General features: G+C 45.5%; 1 protein-coding gene and 1 non-coding gene across 2 annotated transcripts in view; one reads left to right on the top strand and one right to left on the bottom strand.

The window, feature by feature from the left end:
• LOC139268260 (hepatocyte nuclear factor 1-alpha-like) overlaps positions 1-26,295 on the bottom strand; it is a 292,924-nt gene that overhangs the window by 194,178 nt on the left and 72,451 nt on the right. The window contains exon 4 of the mRNA XM_070886311.1: positions 2,730-2,965. Coding sequence (XP_070742412.1) covers positions 2,730-2,965 — 236 coding nt within the window. The remainder of the gene's footprint in view (positions 1-2,729; positions 2,966-26,295) is intronic.
• Positions 25,630-25,812, top strand: LOC139269899 (U2 spliceosomal RNA). Its single transcript, XR_011594365.1, has one exon. It is a non-coding gene; the product is annotated as a U2 spliceosomal RNA (small nuclear RNA).

Raw genomic sequence — 26,295 nt, 5'->3', positions numbered from 1 at the left:
ACCAACAAACCCGTATTTTAGATTCTGAGTGGCCCTCCACTGCCTTAGCAAAGCTGGACACCAGGGGTCGGTGGGTTATTTTGACTTTGGGCGATCGTGTGAAATGGGCGATACCGGATCAGCTGCCTATTTTACACCACTCCCGATCGGGACAGACGTATAATGGGCGGCTGATCCGATATTGTCGGTTTTACAACATCGGCAAAATAACTCTCAGCAGCCCAAGGCATTAATGACGGAAAATATTGGATGATGCATTTCCAGCATTAACATTGAATCTGAATCCACTCAGCTCCAGTTCCTGCGGAAAATCCTGGAAGAGGCCGGAGAGATGGTGAAAATGGTTCCCTGCCATGCTTCCTGCACGTGTCTGCCCATAAACCAGAGGAAAATGCAGGCCGAAATTTAAGGTCGATTGCTGATCTAGCACATTCTGCAGCCGGTACTTTGAGTGTTAACATTGCTAAATAGTTGTTCGCCCATCACTTACCGACCTACTTTAAGCCTTTAATGTTCATTAGGCACCACTGTTAAGCTATTGATAAAATTCTTTAAATGCATTATTATTATTAATTGGTTGTCAAATCAGTGCCCAACAGCCTGTCAGCACTGAAGTGCCGGTAATGGATGAGGGGCCCCATGAAGTAATAAGAGTTGCTGTTATTAGAAAGCGGATGAGCTGCCAAGTCGCACATTGTGAGGGCTGTACCCCTTTCCTCTGCCACACACGTAGTTCTTTAAAAATAAACATTGGACCTGAAATTGCAGTGGGTGGCTTCCCGCGAGCGAATGCCTCCAACCCGCATGAAAAGTACATACCTACTTGGTGCCTCCGTATCTTCAGACTCTTGCAGTCCTAGGCCTGCAGGCATAGGCCTGCATAAAGGCCCACGTATCCCAGGGGTGCAGATGGTTCGCAAGCATCCCTGGGATCACGTGGGCTGGCCCAACCAATCAGAAAGGGGGATTCCCATTATGCTTATGGTGATCCCATTTACCTACAGAATCCCCATAAGCATATTATGAATTACATAAAAATACACTTTCACACTACCTAAATAAAAATAAATCATCACATGTTTAAAATTAATAAAAATAAAATTTAATTAAACATTTAAAACAAAAATTTAACTGTTTGATAAATAAATTTAAACATTTTTAATGGGGCCAAAAAGAACCTAAACTAATTTTAATAATTTAGGAATGTTTAAATCTTTTTCAATATTTTATTTTAATATTTATTTTCATCCTTACGCTGGTGAGAGAAGGCTCTATGCCTGCTTTTACCAGGCGTAAGAATTTCATGGGCATTCACTGGGCGGCAGCCCAATCCTGCGCCAGTGAATGTCCATTTCCTAAGCATTCGGATGATCTGTCAAACTGAAACTTGACAGATCGCAAGTCCCGGATTTTCGCACATGTGCATCGCACACGGAAACCCAGAACTTGCGGGGCACGTACGACCGCATACGCATGCATACGCGATCATAAAATCCGGGCCATTATCTCAGTTCCCTTGGGTATTCAAACAAATTCACGGAAAATGAATACGCTGCATTGTATTTTCATTCCGCTGACAGAGATCTCATGGTATTATTCACGGATACGCTGTTTTAGAATAAATGGAATGATATGCAATTGAAGGCATGATGCGTTATTCTGCAACTGAATTGCAACTGGGTTGTGACTTCCTGAGGTCAATTAGAGGCTAATTGATACAACATTAAACCAAGATCCCGTCTGGGCTCTCAGGTGGGTATAAAAAAAATCCCACAGCACTATTTCGAAGAAGAGCAAGAGGAGTTCACCCTGGTTTCCTGGCCAATATTTAGTTATCCCTCACTAAAAAACAGATTATCTGGTCATGATCACATTGCTGTTTGTAAGACCTTGCTATGCACAAGTTCCTTACATTACAACAGTGACTATGTTTCAAAAGTACTTCAATGGCTGTAAAGTGCTTTGGGATGTGCGGAGTTGACGAAAGGCGCTGTATAAATGCAAGTTTTTCTTGTACCGGAGGTGCAAACGGGGCTAGAAAATGGAGCAATTTCGGCCCCTTAGACTGTAATGTTCTGCTGTTTCTTTCCTGGGGGTTAAAATTCCACTCTGCAATATTTTGAGTGCACTGACTAGCATATTTGCAGGAAACTCCTATGTGCATAACTTTTAATGAGGTCATTATCCAGTTTTAAAATCCACTTGATTTAAATTGGTTAATGACCTTTCAAAGAGGTCACACAAAAACTTGACGCAAAATAATGCACAGAGGGATCTCAATTATGAGCTGTGTCATCTGAGGAGGGAAATGTGGACAGAAATTATGTGGATCAATTTGGAGCTGCTTCTGAAGACTGTTGTCATTTACACATAGTTTCAAACAGTCAAACTAACTGGAGCCTTTGAAAATTCTTTGAAAATTCTTGAAAATGCCATTTATGGAACAGTGAAGGCGGACTGTTTGGATACCCTGCAGAGATATTGATGCTATTGTCCTGCAAGACTACTTTTTGGGAATTTGATATGCATTTCATTAAAGCACACAGGGCAAGATGGCGACCAAGGTGTCTAAGTAGTTGCCTGACAAATGTGGTCCACAGCCTTTGACTTTTAACTCATAGTCAACTCACATGCCCTGTCTTATTTAAATTCACTATTCCACATTGGGTATATTAAACACTGTTCTGTTACACTGTAAAATCAGAAATAGTGACCAGACTGAACCTTACCGTGTAATTTGTTGGGTGACAAGGCACTTGGCTGCAGGGGTGAGCTATTATGGGGTGTCACGGGGGTTACCGTGTGGGGTTGTTGAGTGCCATACGCATCCATTGCCAACTTGTGCCGAAAAGCCTCTTCCTTCCTTCGGTTCGCAAACCAGTTGTACACCCGCACCTCCGTAACAAGGTTTGAGCCCAGCCCATGGGCCTGTGATGGGGACACCCCTCGTTGTATACACTCGGCTCTGTAATCAACAGATAAGAAATGTATAAGACCAGAAGTCCAATAAATCAGTTTCTTTGGAAACTTCCAGGGAGAGTTTGCACAAGATAGACTCTTTTTTAAATGAGTTTCACTTTTTCTCAGTCCCCCAAATACATACAATCGATTCACACTGAAAGAAAAACCTCTGCTTTGGGTGAAATAATGTTCTGTAAGTCCTTATTGTCATTCCATTTGACAGGCGAATAACCAAATAAAATTCCAACCCCACCAAATATGTGCTTTTAAAAAACTTGGACCTTCTCAAAAAATTTTAAATCATATCCAAGCCTAATTCAATTCATCGTTGCAAGAATTAGTTGACTCTTCTCACGTTAGGTTCTTGTGGAATTGTGCAGTGGCATAAACAATAACAACAATGTGCATTTATATAGCGCCTTCATAGTACAAGAGAGAGGCAGGTTTTAAGGAGCATCTTAAAGGAGGAGAGAGCGAGGGGGAGAGGTAGAGGGATTTAGGGAGGGAATTCTAGAGCTCAGGGCCCAGGCTGTTGAAGGTACGACCACCAATGGTGGAGTGATGAAAATCGGAATGCACAAGAGGCCAAAATTGGAGGAGGGCGGAGATCTCGGAGGATTGTGGGGCTGGAGGAGGCTACAGAGATAAGGAGGGATGAGGCCATGGAGGGAATTGAAAACAAGGATGAGAATTTTAAAATTAAGATTTTGTTGGACCGGGAACCAATGTAGGTCAGCGAGCACAGGGGTGATGGGCGAGCGAGACTTTGGTGCGAGTTAGGATATAGGCTGCACCGTTTTGGATAAGCTCAGGTTTACAGAAGATGCAAGGTGGGAGGCCAGCCAGGAGAGCATTGGTATAGTCGAATCCAGAGGTAACAAAGGCCTGGATGAGGCTTTCAATAGGAGATGAGCTGAGGCAGGGCGGAGATGGGCAAAATTACGGAGTGGAAGTAGGTGGTTTTGGTGATGGAGAGGATCTGAGATCGGAAGCTCAGCTCAGGGTCAAATAGAATGCCAAGGTTGCAAAGAGTCTGGTTCAGCCTTAGTTAGTGAACAGGGAGTGGGATGGAGTCAGTTGCTAGGGAACAGAGTTTGTGGCAGAGGCCGAAGACAACGGCTTTAGCCTTACGAATATTTGGAGAACATTTTTGCTTATCCAATACTGGATGTCAGACAAGCAGCGTGACAAATCAGAGGCTGCGGAGGGACGGAAAGAGTGGTGGTGAGGGGAAGCTGGGTGGCACCAGTGTAAAACGTGGAACCCAACCTTGTGTTTTTGGATGATGTCGCCGAGGGGCAGCATGTGGATGAGAAATAGGAGGGGGTCCAAGATACATCCTTTGGGCTCTCCAGAGGTAACGGTCCTGGAGCGGGAAAAGAAGCCATTGCACACTCCTGGCACAAAAGAGCTGACTTTAACTTTTGGTGGTGGCGGGGAATGGGCAGTGATGGACCAGCCATCTTTTACACAACTCGCCCGATTCTCCTCTCCACATCGGTATATAACTGACGACCAATCTACAACAGATCATTTTTCACCACTGATGGAACTTACAATCAGCCTTAAACATTTTGTGTGATCTGTTCACATGTGCATTGATTGGTAGATCTTTTTGCATTTAAATTTTGCTTGGCATTTTGAATGTATTTATCAGCCTGCGTTTTTTTTTCCAAATCAATGATTCTGTCTGGAGCTTCTGAAGAATCTGGCAAGAACCTTTGAAGGCGGTGAGCTTGGCCATGGTTTATGAGGATTAACAAAAGAGAGACAACTAGATAAGAAAAATTGTTTTATCGCAGCAGTTGAAAACGATTATTTTTGTGTGACAACCTGGAGCTCATTAAGCTGAGTAACTAGTGTAACAATATATGTTGCATTAATAGCTCATTTGTCCCATTACTGTTTAGTGAAACAAACTCAAGTGCTGTGTTATTCTGCCGTCTTATGAAAACAGGAGGCCGTGGAAATGCACAGAATAGAACTAGTAACTGAGATTATCCCAACGTTGCTACGAATTTCACCTAGATATCAGTGGCCGATAGAAACCGCCTCTGGGATGTAAATTTATTGCCGTTGCTGAAACATGCAAGCGGAAAATGTCTCACGTTAAAGAACGGTGGAAGAAACCCAAAAATGTCTCAGTGCCGTGGGCATGTTGTCACTTTGCACTGGACCATATGCAAATTGGCAATAGGTTTACCGACTCTCCAGCATTGTCTTCAGGAATAAGAGACTGATCTCCTGGACACTGTTGCAAGCAACCAGGGAGAAACGTTAAAAAAAAATCACAGGGACATTAAAATAAAAAGGTGTGTTTTACTCATGTTCTTTGCACACTTTCGTTTATTTGTTGTGAAAAAAACTGGAAATGGGGAAAGGCTGTTTGACCGGTCGGGCGGTTGGAGGTGGAAGGTCATGTGACCAAACCTCAAGGAATACATCCAACTGAAGCTGGCGACTCGAACACGCACACATCATGTACGCATGAACCAAATCCATTTTGAGTGACAGATTACACGTGTAAACATGGAGGAGGTTCTACAGAGCTTGTAGCATTACCTCCAACATTGCTCACAGTATGTGACCCCATTTTGTGTCGCTGTCGGAGACAGCTGCTTCAGATTTAAATTGCATGCAGCGGCAAGCTGTACAGTGACCGGCAATTCACTGTCCTCTTCAGAGTGCACCGCATAACTATAATCACAGAGCTCGTCCTTGCATTCTATTGTGGGTTTGGCTCTCATTGTGTACCAGAATGTATAAAAATATACCTGATGGAATCTACTTATTGGCAATTGTAAACGGTAACAGTTTTGCAAAAGGTTTCATGACCTGGTACAAGCAAGTAGCTAAGGCAAATCACCTGAGCTGACAAATGAATTATGGTGTTTGTAATGTCTCTCTCCTGAAGATTCTGACTGGGAGATGGGCGGGGGAGGGGCTGATCTCCAACTGGCCATTCCTCCTGCAGCACCTTAGATATTTATGCTGGGGTTCTCCCGATTGGACAGTATAACTTTGGCAGAAAGTTGGCAGGGATATAGAAATTCGGTTGTTTAGCACTACCATTAGCGCCAGAGGGGGACGCTAAGGGGCCGCTGAACACCTCCCACTCGAGCGCCGCGCTGTCAGCGCCTGCTGCAAACTTCAGTGAAGGTTTAGCGGCAGCGCTGACAGTTTGCGCCGCCCTCGCTAGCCCCGCCCACTCGGTGTCGTCACCGAGTGTGCAATACCTCCGTAGTCACGCGTTTGCAAAATTTACTCTTCTGCCTGCGGTAGCAACGAGCGCCGAGACTGGCAGGGGGACAGCAGGCGGTCCAGCATCGATCCCGGGGCAATATCATCTGGAGTGCAAGGTAAGTGATGATATTTCAGTTTTCCAGCTTCTATTTATTTGTTGCAATAGTGGGGAAGTTTGGGTGAAGTTTATTGAAATTTTCACAAGGATTTTTTTTTCAGCTTCTGGTGCTAGGCTGCCGGCAAAAAATGGAGTCGGCCTCTTGCGCTATCGCTCCGTTAGCGCCCAAAGATGAGTGTGGACCGTTTCTCTTTGTGCTCCACTCTCCTCTTGGGACGATACAACTGAATATCGCACTGTGAGGCAGTCGACATTGCCCGGCGGTTTAGGAAGCGCCCCGGCACCATCACCACCTCAAAACGGGCGGGACCAACTTTCTAGCCCTGTGTGTTTTATTCGCTTTCTTTGAACACTTTTGTTTATTTGTTGTTAAAATATTGGAAATGCGTAAAAAGGTTGTTTGACCGGGCGGGGCAGTTGGAGGTGGGATGTCACATGATGCAACCTCCAGGAATACCAGCCCACCTGCGCTCACCATCTGACAAACCTCAATGCCCACTGCACTTCAGCTCATTGCCTGCCACTGTATGACTGGGTCCTTATGGTCGACAGATTATCTGATCTTCTGGTATCACCTTAGCTGGGCCTGATCCTGTTCTAGCCGGACATTCACTCACACATGTGGTGTTTTCTAACAGGAGCACCGAATAGCAATTGGGAACAGGTACAATGGCCGATTTATTTTTTCCCTTCCTAGTCAGGGGTTGTTGAAGTCGATGGCAGCCAATTCCTACTGTTACCACAGCCCAGATCAGCAAACCCAGCACTGACTAGGGATTGTATCTTCTCCCTTCCTGATCTGATAGGTTAAAAGTAGGGTATTGTATTTACCCACTGAGTCACCAGTGGAGCTGAAATTAAACTTGCATTTTTAGTCAGTGTTGTTTCAGACAGGCTGATTCAGAGGTTTGTCTGAGACAAGCACACCCATCATCGGTAACCTACATTGTCTTCTGCTCCACCAACGCCTCCAAGTTTAAATTCTCATTACTGTGTTCAAATCCCTCCATGGCCTCGCCCCTCTCTGTCTCTGTAATCTTCTCCAGCCCTACAACCCTTCTTGAACTCTCTGTTCCTCCAACTCTGGCCTCGCGCACATCTCCCCTCCCCCCGCCATTGGCGCTCGTGCCTTTAACTATCTGAAATTCCCTCTATAAACCGCTCTGTCTCTCCAATCTCCTCTCCTCCTTTAAGACTCGCCTTAAAACCTGTCTAGTTGACAAAGCTTTTAGTCACCTCTCTTGATATCTCCTCCTTTGGCTTAGTGTCAATTTTTATCTGCTTACGCTCGTGTGAAGCGCCTTGGAATGTTTTCTGACATTAAAGGCGCTATATAAATTCAAGTTGTTTTTGATTATTTTGTCATGTAATCTGTCCTCCAGTTCCTTATCTTTCAATACTAGAAATGCAAGGAGTGCTGGAGTTCAAAGCAGAGGGGAGTTTCAAATGTCTGTAACAATGTTTAACGAATAAAAAATAATGAATTATGTTACATAGTGCAATATGTTCGTCATTATACATGTTAACAATGATCAGCTTCTCTGGATGATGTTTTGGAACCGAATCACAGTTTTTTTTACAATGACCAGCCAGTAGACATGAAGCCCTGTGGTTAGGTTGGATTTGAGCCAGCGGAGGAGCCGAGATGACGATATGTTCTCTTTCAAAATATGGGAATTTGACTTAATGAAGGTTTGCAGAAGAACAGACTGCAGTCTGGTCTGGTTAGGATCAGCTCGTATTATTCTGTTGCATGCAACCTCCAGCTATATGGATATGTAAAGTGCCACTCTCCCACCCCCACCCCCAGATGTCAGCTAAGGATGGCAAAATATTATACACATTCTCTCACTCCGAGTGACCATTCACTATATCAGCTGATGAATAAGCAGATTTGAATGAGATTCCTTTGTCCGCCATTTTAACGTTTAGTTTAAATGGATTGATGCTTCCACTAAAATACCGTACTGAAGAACTATCTTAGATCTGGTACTGTGAAATGAGACAGGATTAATAAATGATCTCCTAGTAAAGGATCCTCTAGGAATGAGTGACCTCATAGCATGGTTGAATTAAAAATTCAGTTGGAGGGTGAGAAAGTTGGATCTCAAACCCATGTCATCACCTTAAACAAAGGATACTACAAAGGTATGAAGGCAGAATTGGCTAAAGTGGACTTGGAAAATAGATTAAAGAGTGGGACGGTTGATGAGCAGTGTCAGACATTTAAGGAGATATTTCATAACTCTCACCAAAATATATTCTAATGACAAGGAAAGACTGTAAAAGAAGGGATAACCATCCGTGGCTAACTAAGGCAATAAGGGATGGTATCTGGTCTGTATCTGTAAGGCATGCACTCCCATGTTCCGCCACCAGGCAGTGCATCCCCTGAAGTCCCAAGGGATCCCAGCATCCCTTGGGAGCACTGTATATAAGCCGGCCCCTAAGGCCTGTTCCTCACTCTGGAATGTCTTAATAAAGACTGAAGTCACTGTTACTTTAACCTCCCTGTGTGCAGTCTCATCTGTGTTAGGAACACAATAACTGGCGACGAGTATACGAATCCAACGCAAAGATGCAGCAAACTATGGGCATCCTGGAGAAGTTCTCGGAGGGTGAGGACTGGGAAGCCTATGTCGAACGGCTAGACCAGTACTTTGTAGCCAACGAGCTGGACGGAGAAGGAAGCGCTGCAAAAAGGAGAGCGGTCCTCCTCACGGTCTGCGGGGCACCGACCTACAGCCTCATGAAGAATTTTCTGGCTCCGGTGAAATCCACAGATAAGTCATAATAGGAGCTGTGTACACTGGTTCGAGAGCATCTTAAGCTGAGAGAGAGCGTGCTGATGGCGAGATATCGTTTCTACATGTGCCAGCGATCTGAAGGTCAGGAAGTGGCGAGCTACGTCGCTGAGCTAAGGCGACTTGCAAGACAATGTGAGTTTGATGGCTACCTGGAGCAAATGCTCAGAGACTTTTTTGTACTGGGCATTGGTCACGAGACCATCCTACGAAAACTTTTGACTGTAGATACACCGACCCTCAGGAAGGCCATTGTGATAGCACAGGCGTTTATGTCCACCAGTAATAACACCAAAAAAATCTCTCAGCACACAAGAGCTAGCAATGTTCATAAATTAACTGGAACTCTAGTTTGCGAGCAGAAATGTACAGGGCAGAAACCACGAGTCTGCAACTGCCAGCAGGCCTCAGGTGACCCAGATGACTCAGAGTCCCCAACAAAAGATGAATGCAAGGCAATTCACACCTTGTTGGCATTGTGGAGGCTTCCATTCAGCCTATTCATGTTGCTTCAAAGGGTATGTTTGCAAGAGCTGTGGAACAATGGGGCACCTCCAACAAGCTTGCAGACGACAGAGAAAGATCGGTCCATGGTGGATCAAAGCAATTTCGAGCCTCAGAGAGAGGAGGCAAATGCTGAAGTACACGGGGTGCACACATTTTCGACGAAATGTCCACCTATAATGCTAAATGTAAAATTGAATGCCTTACCCGTAGCCATGGAACTGGACACTGGCACTAGCCAATCCATCATGAGTAAAAAGATGTTGAGAGACTGTGGTGCAACAAGGCACTCAGACCAGCCCTGAGCCCCATCCACACGAAACTGAGAATGTACACCAAAGAGCTTATCACTGTCCTGGGCAGTGCCATGGTCAAGGTCACCTATGAGGGCACGGTGCACGAACTGCCACTCTGGATTGTCCCGGGCAATGGCCCCACATTGCTTGAAAGGAGCTGGTTGGGCAAAGTCCGCTGGAACTGGGATGACATGCGAGCACTATCACATGTCGATGAGGCCTCATGTACCCAAGTTCGAAACAAATTTCCTTCCCTTTTTGAGCCAGGCGTTGGAAGCTTTTCAGGGGTGAAGGTGCGGATCCACTTGGTCCCAGAGGCACGACCCATTCACCACAAGGCGCGAGCGGTACCTCACATGATGAGTTAGAAAGTGGAAATCGAGCTGGACAGGCTGCAACGCGAGGGCATCATTTCCCCAGTGGAATTCAGCAAGTGGGCCAGCCCGATTGTTCCAGTACTCAAAAGTGATGGCCGGTCAGGATTTGCGGCGGTTATAAAGTAACTATTAATCGTTTCTTGCTACAGGACCAATACCCGCCAACTAAGGCGGACGACCTATTTGCGACACTGGCAGAAGCAAGACGTTCACCAAACTCGACCTGACTTCGGCCTACATGACGCAGGAGCTGGAGGAGTCTTCTAAGGGCCTCACCTGCATCAACACGCACAAGGGACTGTTCATCTACAACAGATGCCCGTTTGGAATTCGGTCGGCTGCAGCGATCTTCCAGAGAAACATGGAGAGCCTACTCAAGTCGGTACCATGCACGGTGGTTTTTCAGGACGACATATTGGTCACGGGTTGGGACACTGTCGAGCACCTACAAAACCTGGAGGAGGTCCTCCAGACATTGGATCACGTAGGGCTGCGGCTGAAGAGGTAGAAATGCGTCTTCATGGCAACAGAAGTGGAGTTTTTGGAGAGAAAGATCGCGGCGGACGGCATTCGGCCCACAGACGCCAAGACAGAGGCTATCAGGAACGCGCCCAGGCCACAGAACGTCACGGAGCTGCGGTCATTCCTGGGACTCCTCAATTATTTTGGTAACTTCCTACCGGGGTTAAGCACCCTCTTAGAGCCCCTACATATGTTATTGCGTAAAGGTGAGAACTGGGTATGGGGAAAAAACCAAGTAATTGCTTTTGAGAAAGCCAGAAACATTTTATGTTCCAACAAGCTACTTGTATTGTATAACCCGTGTAAAAGACTTGCGCTAGCATGTGATGCATCGTCATACGGAGTCGGGTGTGTATTACAACAAGCTAACGTTGCGGGGAAGTTGCAACCTGTCGCCTATGCTTCCAGGAGTTTGTCTAAGGCCGAGAGGGCCTACAGCATGATTGAGAAAGAGGCATTAGCGTGTGTGTTCGGGGTAAAGAAAATGCATCAGTACCTGTTTGGCCTGAAATTTGAGCTGGAAACCGATCACAAGCCCCTCATATCCATGTTCGCTGAAAACAAGGGGATAAATACTAATGCCTCAGCCCGCATACAAAGGTGGGCACTCGCACTATCAGCATATAACTATACCATCCGCCACAGACCAGGCACTGAGAACTGTGCGGATGCTCTCAGTCGGCTACCATGGCCCACCATGGGGGTGGAAACGGCGCAGCCTGCAAACTTGTTGATGGTGGTGCAGCCTGCAGACTTGTTGATGGTCATGGAAGCGTTTGAAAATGATAAATCACCTGTCACGGCCCCCCAGATTAGGATTTGGACCAGCCAAGATCCTCTGCTGTTCCTGGTAAAAAACTGTATACTGCATGGGAGCTGGGCCAGCATCCCCATTGAAATGCAAGAGCTAATCACACCGTTCCAGCGGTGAAAGGACGAGCTGTCCATTCAGGCAGACTGCCTGTTGTGGGGTAACCGTGTAGTGCAGGGAGACATTCATCTCGGATCTCCACAGCACACACCCGGGTATAGTAATGATGAAAGCGATAGCCAGATCCCACGTGTGGTGGCCCGGTATCAACTCTGACTTGGAGTCCTGTGTACGGCAATGCAGCGTGTGTGCTCAGTTGAGCAACGCGCCCAGAGAGGCACCACTAAGTTTGTGGTCCTGGCCCTCCAGACCATGGTCAAAGATCCATGTCAACTATGCGGGCCCGTTTCTCTGTAAAATGTTCCTGGTGGTGGTGGATGCTTTTTCAAAATGGATTGAATGTGAAATAATGTCAGGAAGCACCGCCACCATTGAAAGCTTGAGGCCCATGTTTGCCACCCACGACCTGCCTGACATACTGGTCAGTGACAATGGGCCATGTTTCACCAGTGCCGAATTAAAAAAATTCATGACCCGCAATGGGATCAAAGATATCACCTCGGCTCCGTTTAAACCAGCCTCCAATGGGCAGGCAGAGCAGGTAGTACAAACAATCAAACAGAGCCTTAAACGAGTCACAGAAGGCTCACTCCAAATCCGCCTGTCCCGAGTACTGCTCAGCTACCGCACGAGACCCCACTCGCTCACAGGAGTGCCCCCGGCTGAGCTACTCATGAAAAGGACAGTTAAAACCAGACTCTCGCTGGTTCACCCCAACCTGCATGATCAGGTGAGAGAGCAGGCGGCAGCAACAAAATGTAAATGATGGTCGCGCCACTGTGTCATCACTGTGTGAAATTGATCTGAATGACTCTGTATATGTGCTAAACTATGGACATAGTCCCAAGTGGATCGCGGGCACGGTGATAGTGAAAGAAGGGAGTAGGGTGTTTGTAGTCAAACTAAACAATGGACAAATTTGCAGAAAGCACCTGGACCAAACGAGGCTGCGGTTCACAGACTGCCCTGAACCTTTTTCCACCTTTTTCGAGCCCACAACACACACCCAAAGGATCAACAACACCACCCCAGATGAGGAAATCGAACCCATCATGCCCAACAGCCCAGCAAGGCCAGGCTCACCTAGCAGCCCTGCAGGGCCAACAACACGCCAGCCCAGCGAGGGCACAGCCAACACACCAGAACAGACATTTGTACCGAGGTGATCCATCAGGGAAAGAAAGGCTCCCGACCGCCTCACCTTGTAAATAGTTTTCACTTTGACTATGAGGGGGGAGTGATGTTGTATATCTGTAAAGCATGCACTCCCATGTACCACCACCAGGGAGTGCATGCCTGAAGTCCCAAAGGATCTCAGCATCCCTTGGGAGCATTGTATATAAGCCAGCCCCTAAGGCCTGTTCCTCACTCTGGAGTGTCTTAATAAAGACTGAGGTCACTGTTACTTTAACCTCCCTGTGTGCAGTCTCACCTGTGTTAGGAACACAATATCATCAAATTGAAAACAAGGGCATACAATGTGACCAAGACTCGTGGGAGGCCACAGGATTGGGAAACTTTTAAGCAAAGAACAACTAAAAAAATAATAAAGAGAAGGAAGATAGATTATGAAAGCAAACTAGCACGTAATATAAAAACGGATAGTAAAAGTTTCTACAGGTACATAAAAAGGAAAAGAATAGCTAAAGTAAATGTTGATCCCTTAGAGGATGAGACTGGGGAATTAATAATGGGGAAGAGGGAAATGGCAGAGACTGTGAACAAATATTTTTATCGGTCTTCAAGGTAAAAGACACTAAACACATCTCAATCGTGGATAATCAAGGGGCAATAGGGAGGGAGCAACTTAATACAATCATTATCACTAAAGAAGTAGTACTCAGTAAAATAATGGGACTAAAGACAGACAAGTCCCCTGGACCTGATGGCTTGCATCCTAGGGTCTTAAAAGAAGTGGCTGCAAAGATAGTGGATGCATTGGTTGTAATTTACCAAAATTCCCTGGATTCTGGGGAGGTCCCAGCGGATTAGAAAACGGCAAATGTAACGTCACTATTTAAAAAAGGAGGTAGACAGAAAGCAGGAAATTACAGACCAGTTAGCTTAACATCTGTCGTTGGGAAAATGCTGGAGTCCATTATTAAGGAAGCAGTAGCAGGACATTTGGAAAAGCGTGATTCAATCAAGCAGAGTCAGCATGGTTTTATGAAAGGGAAATCATGTTTGACAAATTTGTTGTAGTTCTTTGAGGATGTAATGAGCAGGGTGGATAAGGGGGAAACAGTGGATGTGGTGTATTTGGATTTCCAGAAACATAGAAACATAGAAAATAGGTGCAGGAGTAGGCCATTCGGCCCTTCTAGCCTGCACCGCCATTCAATGACTGAACATGCAACTTCAGTACCTCATTCCTGCTTTCTCGCCATACCCTTTGATCCCCCTAGTAGTAAGGACTACACCTAACTCCTTTTTGAACATATTTAGTGAATTGGCCTCAACAACTTTCTGTGGTAGAGAATTCCACAGGTTCACCACTCTCTGGGTGAAGAAGTTTCTCCTCATCTCGGTCCTAAATGGCTTACCCCTTATCCTTAGACTGTGACCCATGGTTCTGGACTTCCCCAACATTGGGAACATTCTTCCTGCATCTAACCTGTCTAAACCCGTCAGAATTTTAAACGTTTCTATGAGGTCCCCTCTCATTCTTCTAAACTCCAGTGAATACAAGCCCAGTTGATCCAGTCTTTCTTGATAGGTCAGTCCCACCATCCCGGGAATCAGTCTGGTGAACCTTCGCTGCACTCCCTCAATAGCAAGAATGTCCTTCCTCAAGTTAGGAGACCAAAACTGTACACAATACTCCAGGTGTGGCCTCACCAAGGCCCTATACAACTGTAGCAACACCTCCCTGCCCCTGTACTCAAATCCCCTCGCTATGAAGGCCAACATGCCATTTGCTTTCTTAACCGCCTGCTGTACCTGCATGCCAACCTTCAATGACTGATGTACCATGACACCCAGGTCTCGTTGCACCTCCCCTTTTCCTAATCTGTCACCATTCAGATAATAGTCTGTCTCTCTGTTTTTAGCACCAAAGTGGATAACCTCACATTTATCCACATTATACTTCATCTGCCATGCATTTGCCCACTCACCTAACCTATCCAAGTCACTCTGCAGCCTCATTAGCATCCTCCTCGCAGCTCACATTGCCACCCAACTTAGTGTCATGCGCAAATTTGGAGATACTACATTTAATCCCCTCGTCTAAATCATTAATGTACAGTGTAAACAACTGGGGCCCCAGCACAGAACCTTGCAGTACCCCACTAGTCACTGCCTGCCATTCTGAAAAGTACCCATTTACTCCTACTCTTTGCTTCTTGTCTGACAACCAGTTCTCAATCCATGTCAGCACACTACCCCCAATCCCATGTGCTTTAACTTTGCACATTAATCTCTTGTGTGGGACCTTGTCGAAAGCCTTCTGAAAGTCCAAATATACCACATCAACTGGTTCTCCCTTGTCCACTCTACTGGAAACATGCTCAAAAACTTCCAGAAGATTTGTCAAGCATGATTTCCCTTTCACAAATCCATGCTGACTTGGACCTATCATGTCATCTCTTTCCAAATGCGCTGCTATGACATCCTTAATAATTGATTCCATCATTTTACCCACTACTGAGGTCAGGCTGACCGGTCTATAAATCCTTGTTTTCTCTCTCCCTCCTTTTTTAAAAAGTGGGGTTACATTGGCTACCCTCCACTCGATAGGAACTGATCCAGAGTCAATGGAATGTTGGAAAATGACTGTCAATGCATCCGCTATTTCCAAGGCCACCTCCTTAAGTACTCTGGAATGCAGTCCATCAGGCCCTGGGGATTTATCGGCCTTCAATCCCATCAATTTCCCCAACACAATTTCCCGACTAATAAGGATTTCCCTCAGTTCCTCCTCCTTACTAGACCCTCTGACCCCTTTTATATCCGGAAGGTTGTTTGTGTCCTCCTTAGTGAATACCGAACCAAAGTACTTGTTCAATTGGTCTGCCATTTCTTTGTTCCCCATTATGACTTCCCCTGATTCTGACTGCAGGGGACCTACATTTGTCTACCTTTTTCTAACCTTTTTCTCTTTACATATCTATAGAAACTTTTGCAATCCGTCTTAATGTTCCCTGCAAGCTTCTTCTCGTATTCCATTTTCCCTGCCCTAATCAAACCCTTTGTCCTCCTCTGCTGAGTTCTAAATTTCTCCCAGTCCCCGGGTTCGCTGCTATTTCTGGCCAATTTGTATGCCACTTCCTTGGCTTTAATACTATCCCTGATTTCATTTGAAGGCATTTGATATGATGCCACATAAAAGGTTACTGCATAAGATAAAAGTTCATGGGGTAGGGTTAATATATTAGCATGGATAGAGGATTGGCTAACTAACAGAAAACAGAAAGTCTGGATAAATGGTTCATTTTCCGGTTGGCAAATAGTAACTAGTGGACTGCCGCAGGGATCGGTGCTGGGGCCTCAACTATTTACAATCTACATTAATGACTTGGATGAAGGGACCGAGTGTAATGTAGCCAAGTTTGCTGATGATAAAGAATGGGTGTGAGAGCAAATTGTGAGGAGGACACAAGAAATCTGCAAAGGGATATAGACAGGTAAATGTGTAGGCAAACATTTGTCAGACGGAGTATAATGTGGGAAACTGTGAGGTTATCCACTTTGGCAGAAAAAATAGAAAAGCAAATTATAATTTAAATGGAGAAAAATTGCAAAGTGCTGTAGTACAGAGGAACCTGGGGGTCCTTGTGCATGAAACACAAAAAGTTAGTATGCAGGTAAAGCAAGTAATCAGGAAGTTGGCCTTTATTGCAAGGGGGATGGAGTATAAAAGCAGGGAAATTCTGCTACAACTGTCCAGGGTATTGGTGAGGTCACACCTAGAGAACTGCGTGCAGTTTTGGTCTCCATATTTAAGGATGGATAAACTTGCATTGGAGGCTGATCAGAGAAGGTTCATTAGATTGATTCCAGAGATGAGGGGTTTGATTTATGAGGATAGGTTGAGTAGATTGGGCCTATACTTATTGGAGTTCAGAAGAATGAGAGATGATTTTATTGAAACTTTTAAGATAATGAGGGGGCTCGACAAGGTGGATGCAGAGAGTATATTTCCACTCATAGGGGCAACTAAATCTAAGGGGTATAGTCTCAGAATAAGGGGCTGCCCATTTAAAACTGAGATGAGGAGGAACTTCTTCTCTCAGAGGGTTGTAAATTTGTGGAATTCTGTGGCGGCTGGGTCATTGAATATATTTAAGGTGGAGATAGACAGATTTTTGAGTGATATGGGACTAAAGGGTTATGGGGAGCGGGCAGGGAAGTGGAGCTGAGTCCATGATCAGATCAGCCATGATCTTATTAAATGGCGGCGCAGGCTCGAGGGGCCAAATGGCCTACTCCTGCTCCTATTTCTTATGTTCTTATGTAACGTCATATGAACACACTATTATAGCAGGCAGTTATTGCTAGGTTTTAATTGCTTTGACCTTCCACTTTCTTCCCTCTGCTCCTAGGACCATAGGGCATAGGAACATAGGATCGGGAGCAGGCCATTCAGCCCCTCAAACCTGTTCCGCCATTCAAGCAGATCATGGCTAATCTAAATTCCATCTACCCTTGCCTACCAAAAAGCTCCAAATCTCAGTTTTGAAATCTTCAATTGACCGAGCCTCCACACTTTATTTGGGGGTGTTGCAGATTTCCACTACCCTTTGTGTGAAGAAGTGCTTCCTGACATCATCCCTGAAAGGCCACTGAACTACCTCACCAAAGTTGCTTTCTCTCATGTATAGGTCTAGATAGTGAATGTCAGGAAGCTGCTCGCCTGTGAGAGACCTCACAGCCAAGATCAATCCTGGTGCGCACTTTCCAGCAGTCAGGATCAGGAACTCTGGCTGGCATCTCTCCCCATTTCCTAAATAGTATGCATATGATCTCCAATCGCTGCAACACAGGTGCACCTGGAGCCCTTTGGTTTGGTCATGTGAGTCAACACGTACCATTAGGCACAAATTGACCCTCAAAATGTTATGTATTTTAAGTTTTTTTGTAAACTTTAAGTTCACAGACTGATGAGATATTATTTTATCACCGATGTTACTTGTATCACATTTGTAGTGTCAGCTGTGGCTCAGTGGATAGCACTTGCACCTCTCAGTCAGAATGTTGTGGGTTCAAATCCCCCTCCAGGAGCTTGAGCACATAAATCTAGGCTGACACTTCAGGGAGTGTGGTGCTGTCTTTCAGATGAGACATTTAACTGAGGTCCTGTCTGCCCCTCTCAGGTGGGTGTAAAAGATCCCATAGCACTATTTTGAAGAAGAGCAGGATAGTTATCCCTGGTGTCCTGGCCAATATTTATCCCTCAATCAACATCACCAAAACAAGATTATTTGCTCATTATCACATTGCTGTTTGTGGGAGCTTGCTGTGCGCAAACTGGCTTCTGTGTTTCCCACATTGCAACAGTGACTACACTCCAAAAGTACTTCATTGGCTGTAAAGTGCTTTGAGATGTCCGGTGGTCATGAAGGTGCTATATAAATGCAAGTATATATTTATTTTTCTTTTCAAACTGAAATACAAAAGAATAACTCAACTCTTTGTGAACTGACAACGACCTGATCATTCGCGATTAGCTCAAGTACTTTCATTGGAAAACCTGGCTGCAGAGCGGTTTATGTTATGAGTGGACTCCGAAGGAGATATTATGAAACAATATTGTACCTTTATACGCTATGTTCGCACTGACCATCCCCTGCATTGAAAATTCTTCTCGAAATTAGATTAACACTACAGCAAAAATGCACAAAGAATCAATCTGGTCTTTGTTATTTTCCTTTTCTATGTTGTCCCCTCCTCTCCTGTTGGCACTAAGGAGGCTGATTTTGACTTTGTGCGACAGTGTAAAACGGGTGAGAGTGAGTCAGTATAGAATTAACCTTCAGTGCCGAGTTTAATGGCCAATTGGTATGCCAATGCAGCTATTTCATGAAACACACAGGGAGGTTTAAGGCAAGCTACCATTTTCGAGGAGTTAATGGCGGAGCAGCGTAAATTGGGCAGCAACTTGCGGCAATTCACAATTCACGGGGTGTCAAACTTTTATCGCATAATATTCCTGTGAAGCACCTTGGGATTTTTCACTACCTTAAAGGCGCTATATAAATACAAGTTGTTGTTGTTATTGTCATCTCTTCCTCACTGCACATTGCTGGACAATTTGCGCATTAATAACAGCTTGCGTCCTTCACACGCCATTATTTTTTCAGCAAATTCTGGGCCATCCCCTTTTTTTAATGTTTAAAACTCCCAGGAATATCCACTTGTAAGATACTGTGATAACACAGACGGATAGATCTTGACGTTGTGCGAAAGTGCAAAGCAGGTGACAGCGATTTGCCAGCCCGTTTCACACCTCTCCCAGTGACCTCAGTGGAAATAAAAACCGGGGAGATGTAAAACGGCTGCTGACTCGTTATTACCCGTTTTACACTCTCGCACATCATCAAGATCTACCCCAGAAATATTATCGCAAAACTGCAGAGGAGGGAGGTGGAACTCAAAAGGTTAAAAGAGCAATGCTGTGAGGAATTGTGCCATGATCAAAATGCATTTTGAAAGATGCTTGACCTGGTTCTCACGGAGCATCCATACTTTTCCCATCCAGCTGTGCTATTGGACAGACTGTTGGCTCAGAAATCAAGGTTATTCCAAATGTGAATTGCATGAAATTGTCAGTTCTCCCAGCATCCCTTATCGTGTCTATCTGCTTTAGTACATCTGAAAATCATACAACATTAGATTAGGTGCAGAGGTTTATGGAATGCAATGAAATAGCTAAGTCTGGGCAAAAAAAAAGTATCTGAATGTGTTTTATGGAACTGATGTTGTGCTGTGTACCAATGAAGGCAAGTAAACCAATGGTGAGGTGGGAGGGGAATCAAGGCAGATGAGTGAGAGTCACCCAAAAACAAAGCTGGCAAGGACATCTGGCACAGAATCGAGGGAGGGTGGGGAATCTCCACAGAGGACTGAGAATTCCCCACCCTCCTTCAGTTCTGTCTGGGGTTTAACCAATCTACCTCACTCCTTGGAGCTGGGTCAATCTTACACAGGGCCAAGGGAGGCTGGGAAAACCTCAGAGAAGAGCAAGCTAGAGAGAACATAAGAACATAAGAATTAGGAGCAGGAATAGGCTATTCAGCCCCTCGAGCCCGCTCCGCCATTCAATGAGATCATGGCTGATCTTCTACCTCAACTGCACTTTCCTGCACTGTCCCCATATCCCTTGATTCCCTTAATATCCAAAAATGTATTGATCCCTGTCTTGAATATACTCAAAACTGAGCCTCCACAGCCCTCTGGGGTAGAGAATTCCAGAGATTCACCACTCTCTGAGTGAAGAAGTTTCTCCTCATCTCAGTCCTAAATGGCTGACCCCTTATCCTGAGACTGTGACCCCTGGTTCTAGACTCCCCAGCCAGGGGAGACATCCCCACACAGAACTAAAGGAGGGTGGGGAAACCTCACAGAACTGTCACATTTTGGGTTTTTAGATCACTTTTATTCCTCAAAGAATGGAATGGGAATGGGTTCTGTTGTTTTAGAACAGTCATTTTTCCACAGGTTTAAAATGCTACAGGTTACAGCCTTTGAGATAAAGGCTTGGAATTTAGCTTGGGGGCAGGTTCCATGCGGTGGGGAGGGGAGGGTGGGGGACTATGGTGAGGTGGGGAAAAGCAGAAGAACGGGTTTCCTGAATATCCTGCAGTTTTTAACTGCAGGGCTCCTTTAAATTTTTCTCTGTTGGGTTCCCGCCCACAGGCAGCCTGATTGACAGGCAGCCAGGCTCATTACCATCATCATCAGAGGCAGTCCCTCGAAATTGAGGAAAACTTGCTACCACTCTAAAAGTGAGTTCTCAGGTGACTGAACAGTCCAATATGGGAATTACAATCTCTGTCACAGGTGGGGAAGACAGTTGTTGAAAGAAGAAATCATAGAAGTTTACAGCACGGAAGGAGGCCATTTCGGCCCATCATGTCCATGCCGGCTGACAAGAGGCTATCCAGCCGAATCCCACTTTCCAGCTCTAGGTCCGTAGCTCTGGAGGTTATGGCACTTCAGGTGCACACCCAAGTACTTTTTAAATGTGGTGATGGTTTCTGCCTCTACCGCCCTTTCAGATAGTGAGTTCCAGACTCCCACAAGCCTCTGTGTGAAGAAATTTCCCCTAAAATCCCCTCTAAACCTTTTACCAATTACTTTAAGTGTATACCCCCTGGTTGTTGACCCCTCTGCTAAGGGAAATAGGCCCTTTCCATCCCCTATATCTAGGCCCCTCATAATTTTATACATCTCAATGAGGTGTCCCCTTAACCTCCTCTGTTCCAAGGAACCAGGGGTCACAGTCTAAGGATCCAGAACCAGGGGTCACAGTCTAAGGATAAGGGGTAAGCCATTTAGGACCGAGATGAGGAGAAACTTCTTCACCCAGAGGGTGGTGAACCTGTGGAATTCTCTATCACAGAAAGTTGTTGAGGCCAATTCACTAAATATATTCAAAAAGGAGTTAGATGAAGTCCTTACTACTAGGGGGATCAAGGGGTATGGCGAGAAAGCAGGAATGGGATACTGAAGTTGCATGTTCAGCCATGAACTCATTGAATGGCGGTGCAGGCTAGAAGGGCCGAATGGCCTACTCCTGCACCTATTTTCTATGTTTCTATGTTTCTATGAAAACAAATCCAGCCTATGTAATCTGTCCTCATAGCTTAGATTCTCCACTCCTGGCAACATCCTCATAAATCTCCTTTGTACCCTCTCCAGTGTAATCACTGTCCTTCCTATAATGCGGACACCAGAACTGCAGGCAGTACTCCAGCTGTAGCCTAACCAGTGTTTTATACAGTTCAAGCATAAACCCCCTGCTCTTGTATTCTATGCCTCAGCTAATAAAGGCAAGCATTCCGTATGCCTTCTTAACCACCTTATCTACCTGGGCTGCCACCTTCAGGGATCTGTGGACATGCACTCAATGGTCCCTTTGTTCCTCTACACTTCTCAGTGTCCTACCATTTAATGTGTATTCCCTTGCCTTGTTAGCCCTCCCCAAATGCATTATCTCACACTTCTCCGGATTGAATTCCATTTGCCTCTGTTCTGCCCACCTGACCAGTTGATTGATATCTTCCTGCAGTCCGCAGCTTTCTTCCTCATTATCAACCACACAGACGATTTTCGTATCATCTGCAAATTTCTTAATCACACCCCCTATATTCAAGTCTAGATCATTGGTTTATATCACAAAAAGCAAGGGACCAGTACTGAGCCCTGCGGAACCCCACTGGAAACATCCTTCCAGTCGCAAAACACCCATCAACCATTACTCTCTGCTTCCTGCCTCTGAGCCAATTTTGGATCCAACTTGCCACTTTGCCCTGCATCACATGGGCTTTTACTTTTGTGACCAGTTTGCCATGTGGGACCTTATCAAAAGCTTTGCTAAAGCCCATATACACTACATCATATGCTTTGCCTTCATCGACCCTCCTGGTTACCTCCTCAAAAAATGTAATCCCTTAACAAATCCATGCTGACTGTCCTTGATTAATCCGTGTCTTTCTAAGTGAAGATTTATCCTGTCTTCAGGATTTTTCCCAATAATTTTCCCACCACTGAGGTTAGGCTGATTGGCCTGTAATTACTTCATCTATCCCTTCCTCCCCTCTTAAACAAAGGTCAACATTAGCAGTCCTCCAGTCCTCTGGCACTACACCTGAAGCCAGAGAGGATTGAAAATGATCGTCAAAGCTATTTCCTCTTTGGCTTTACTTAGCAGCCTGGGATACATTTCATCCGGGCCTGGAAATTTATCCACTTTTAAAGCTGCTAAACCCCTTAATACCTCCTCTCTCACTATGTTTATTTCATCTGATATTTCACACTTTTTCTCAATAGTAGTGTTTGTATCGCCCCTCTCTTTTGTGAAAACAGACGCAAAGTATTCATTAAGGCTGGGTGGGAAGTCTGGTTTGCTGCACACTCCTTCCGCTGTCTGTGTTTGTTTTCTGCATGCTCTCGGCGATAAAACTCGAGGTGCTCAGCGCCCTCCCGGATGCTCTTCCTCCACTTAGGGCGGTCTTTGGCCAGGGATTCCCAGGTGTCGGTGGGGATGTTGCACTTTATCAAGGAGGCTTTGAGGGTGTCCTTGAAACATTTTCTCTGCCCACCTGGGGATCGCCTGCCACGTAGGAGTTCCGAGTAGAGCGCTTGCTTTGGGAGTCTTGTGTCGGGCATGCAGACGATGTGGCCCGCCCAATGGAGCTGGTGGAGTGTGGTCAGTGCTTCGATGGTGGGGATGTTGGTCTGATCGAGGACACTGACGTCCATGGGGATTTGTAGGATCTTGCAGAGACATCGTTGGTGGTATTTCTCCAGTGATTTGAGATGTCTGCTGTATATGGTCCACGTCTCTGAGGCCATACAGGAGGGCGAGTATTACTACAGCCCTGTAGATCATAAGCTTGGTGCCAGATTTGAGGGCCTGATCTTCAAACACTCTCTTCTTCAGGTGACCAAAGGCTGGCGCACTGGAGGAGGTGTTGGATCTTGTCGTCAATGTCTGCCCTTGTTGACCGTAGACTCCCGAGATATGGAAAATAATCCACGTTGTCCAAGGCCGTGCCATGGATTTTGATGACCGGGGGGCAGTGCTGTGTGGCGGGATCAGATTGGTGGACGACCTTTGTCTTACGGATGTTTAGCGTAAGCTCCATGTGTCCCGAATACGGAAAAACCGTAAGTGGGCGGATTCAAGCCCGGTTGGGATCCTGGTTCAGATTTATTTCATTTTATCCTCTGACATGACCCATCTGTTTTTGGGAGTTAAGATTCAGCCCAAAGGGTTTATTTGTTAATGGGTCAGACATTGAAGCTGTGTATTAAAGCTATGTCAAACTGAGGCAATGAGAGTAAATTGACTCATCGTAGGATCTATAAGCCAGGCTGGTGCCTGCTAATGTTTAGAATAGCAGGAGATCGTTTCGTTCAACCCATGCCCCAGGGAGGAGATGTAGCCAGTTTTATTGATGGGTCTCCTGGCAAAACACTGAACAGAGATAATGTCAGAGGGACAACCCTCCCACCTGCCGGGAACAGTGAGAGAACAGGAAACAGGAGGCACCGGGCAGTCAGTCAGGTTTTAAAAGCAGACCACGAGTGCAGGCCTAGGCTTGAAGCTGGAAACGAAGGTGCAGAGAATGTTTCTGCAGTTAGGCGTAGTCTGGAAAGAAAGTTAATGTCAAAAACAAATAAATCATCTCGCGGAAGAGACAGGGTGTGTGGTTTATTATTTTGGAAGGAGAGAAGTGAAAATGAAATGAAATAAGTAAACTCGGATTACAACTTTCACTCTGTTACACTCGCTGCCTGTAAGCTAAAGCAGTTTGGCAGTTTGCATCTGGCCTCGTCTCACTACAGTGTTCATTCAGTCCCTCTTCTGAAAGATTGCAGAAGCACGAATGAGGGGACGTATGAATGACACGAGCTGCAGTTCAGATCACAGAGGGTCCCTATTGTTACACCCCTGATTTTATGCCAATTGTGTAATTAGATATCGGGCAGTATGGGCAGACTCCTGAACATAAGACATTCACACCACTTACAGGAATAACCAACACCTTGGGAGAATATCTAAGGCCGACCCGAAATTTGTAACATGAACCAATGGACAAAGTGCATTGATGCGCTTTGATTGCGGGAAGCTTTGCTGGAAGTACAGGTTTGTCCTCACAATCCCTATGCAGTGAGCTATCGATCTGAGTCATGGCACTGTGGCTTGGCACAGATTGGGAGTTAGGATTTTCCCCACAGACGAAAGAGGAAAGAACAGAGGAATGGTCAGCCTGAGGCACCCTCACATATTTCCTAACAGTTGGTTCAGCGCCACACTGGCTGAAGCCCAGGAGCATGTCTCGACTGGAGCTGTTCTCGGCCATGAATAGACAAGCAGAAAGATGAGAAGGAACACCTTAAAAGGGCCATATTTCCCTCAAAGAACAGTAGACTTTCTTACTAACTTATGAAGTTGCAATTTCCCTCTCCATTTTCCTTCTGACACTGAAAGCACTGACTCACACAGCAATGCAGTTCTACAGATGCTGGCCGTCTTCTGGTGTCTCTCCTAAGTGAGCATCCTTTGTGTATGAACCGAGACAATGATTGTCAGTGTCAGGTGGGACATCAACACCAAACCTTGTCCTCATTCAGTTATACATATCCAGAGAGGGGGCGCCACTGGATATCAGTCGGGATTGGAACCAACGTTCCCTCTCCGTATGGAGGTCCCGCGCATGACAGAAATCGCGCGTGTGCCAAACCTTGAATGGGCCGCGCAGCCAATTAAAGGGACCTCGCACCAAAAAAAGTTACAGCAAGCATTGATTGTAACCTCTTTCAATGATTAAAGGATTTGATTGGGTGGGAGAAACTTCTTTACTCAGAAAGTGGTGAGAATGTGGAACTCACTACAACATGGGGTAGTTGAGGTGAATTGCCTTGCTGCGTTTAAGGGGAAGCCAGAGGAGGGAGAAAGGAACTGCGGGATGTGGTGATAGGATGAGATAAAGTAGGGTGGGAGGAGGCTCGTGTGGAGGATAAACACCAACATAGATCTGTTGGGCCGAATGGCCTGTTTCTGTGCTGTAAAATGCTACGTAATTCTATTTCCATTGGTGGGAGAGTCCAGAAGAAGAGGGCAAAACCTTACAATAAGAGCCAGGCCATTCAGCGGTGAAGTCAGGAAGCACTTCTTCACACAAAGGGAAGTGGAAATCTAGAACTTTCTTCCTCAAAAGGCTGTGAGGCTGGGTAAATTGAACAATCTGTTCTTATCAGTTTAATATCCCCTATGGGGACATGATATTGAATTGATTTTTGGCCAGGGAGCTGGATCAAGGGCATGCCCCGTCCACTCCATGCACCGACCTGGTATTGCAATATTTCCAGGAACGGTGCAACTTCGCCTCTCGGCCTTTTGGCCTAAGATCAAACACATTGGCGCAAAGTGATCTTTGGCGTTAGAGTTGATCTGGAACGAAATTGGATTTAAAAAAAATTGAACATTTCAAAGCTGAGCTTGATAGATTTGTATTCGGCAAGAGTATTAAGGGATATGGAACCAAGACGGGTAAATAGAGTTAAGATACAAATCAGCTATGATCTAATTCAATGGCAGAGCAGGCTCGTGGGGCTGAGTGGCGTACTCCTGTTCCAGTGTCCCGACTGATTTACCTGCGTTCCCCCTGCCCCAAGTCAAGGATGTTGAAACTAATTTCAATGTTCAATTGCCAACTCGGTTGAGTTCAGCTAGCGCAGCATAGATCAAAGAAGAATAGATTGCTACAGCTTATCTGTGATCCTCTGCCAGCCTGAGGGTATAATAGAAATAAATACATGCAAATGTATCTAATTCCATTCCTTCAACCAATCCCCTCTCTTATGCTGG

Source organism: Pristiophorus japonicus, chromosome 8, assembly GCF_044704955.1.
Source record: "Pristiophorus japonicus isolate sPriJap1 chromosome 8, sPriJap1.hap1, whole genome shotgun sequence".
Taxonomy (NCBI): domain Eukaryota; kingdom Metazoa; phylum Chordata; class Chondrichthyes; family Pristiophoridae; genus Pristiophorus; species Pristiophorus japonicus.
This window is presented reverse-complemented; position numbering and strand designations above follow the sequence as displayed.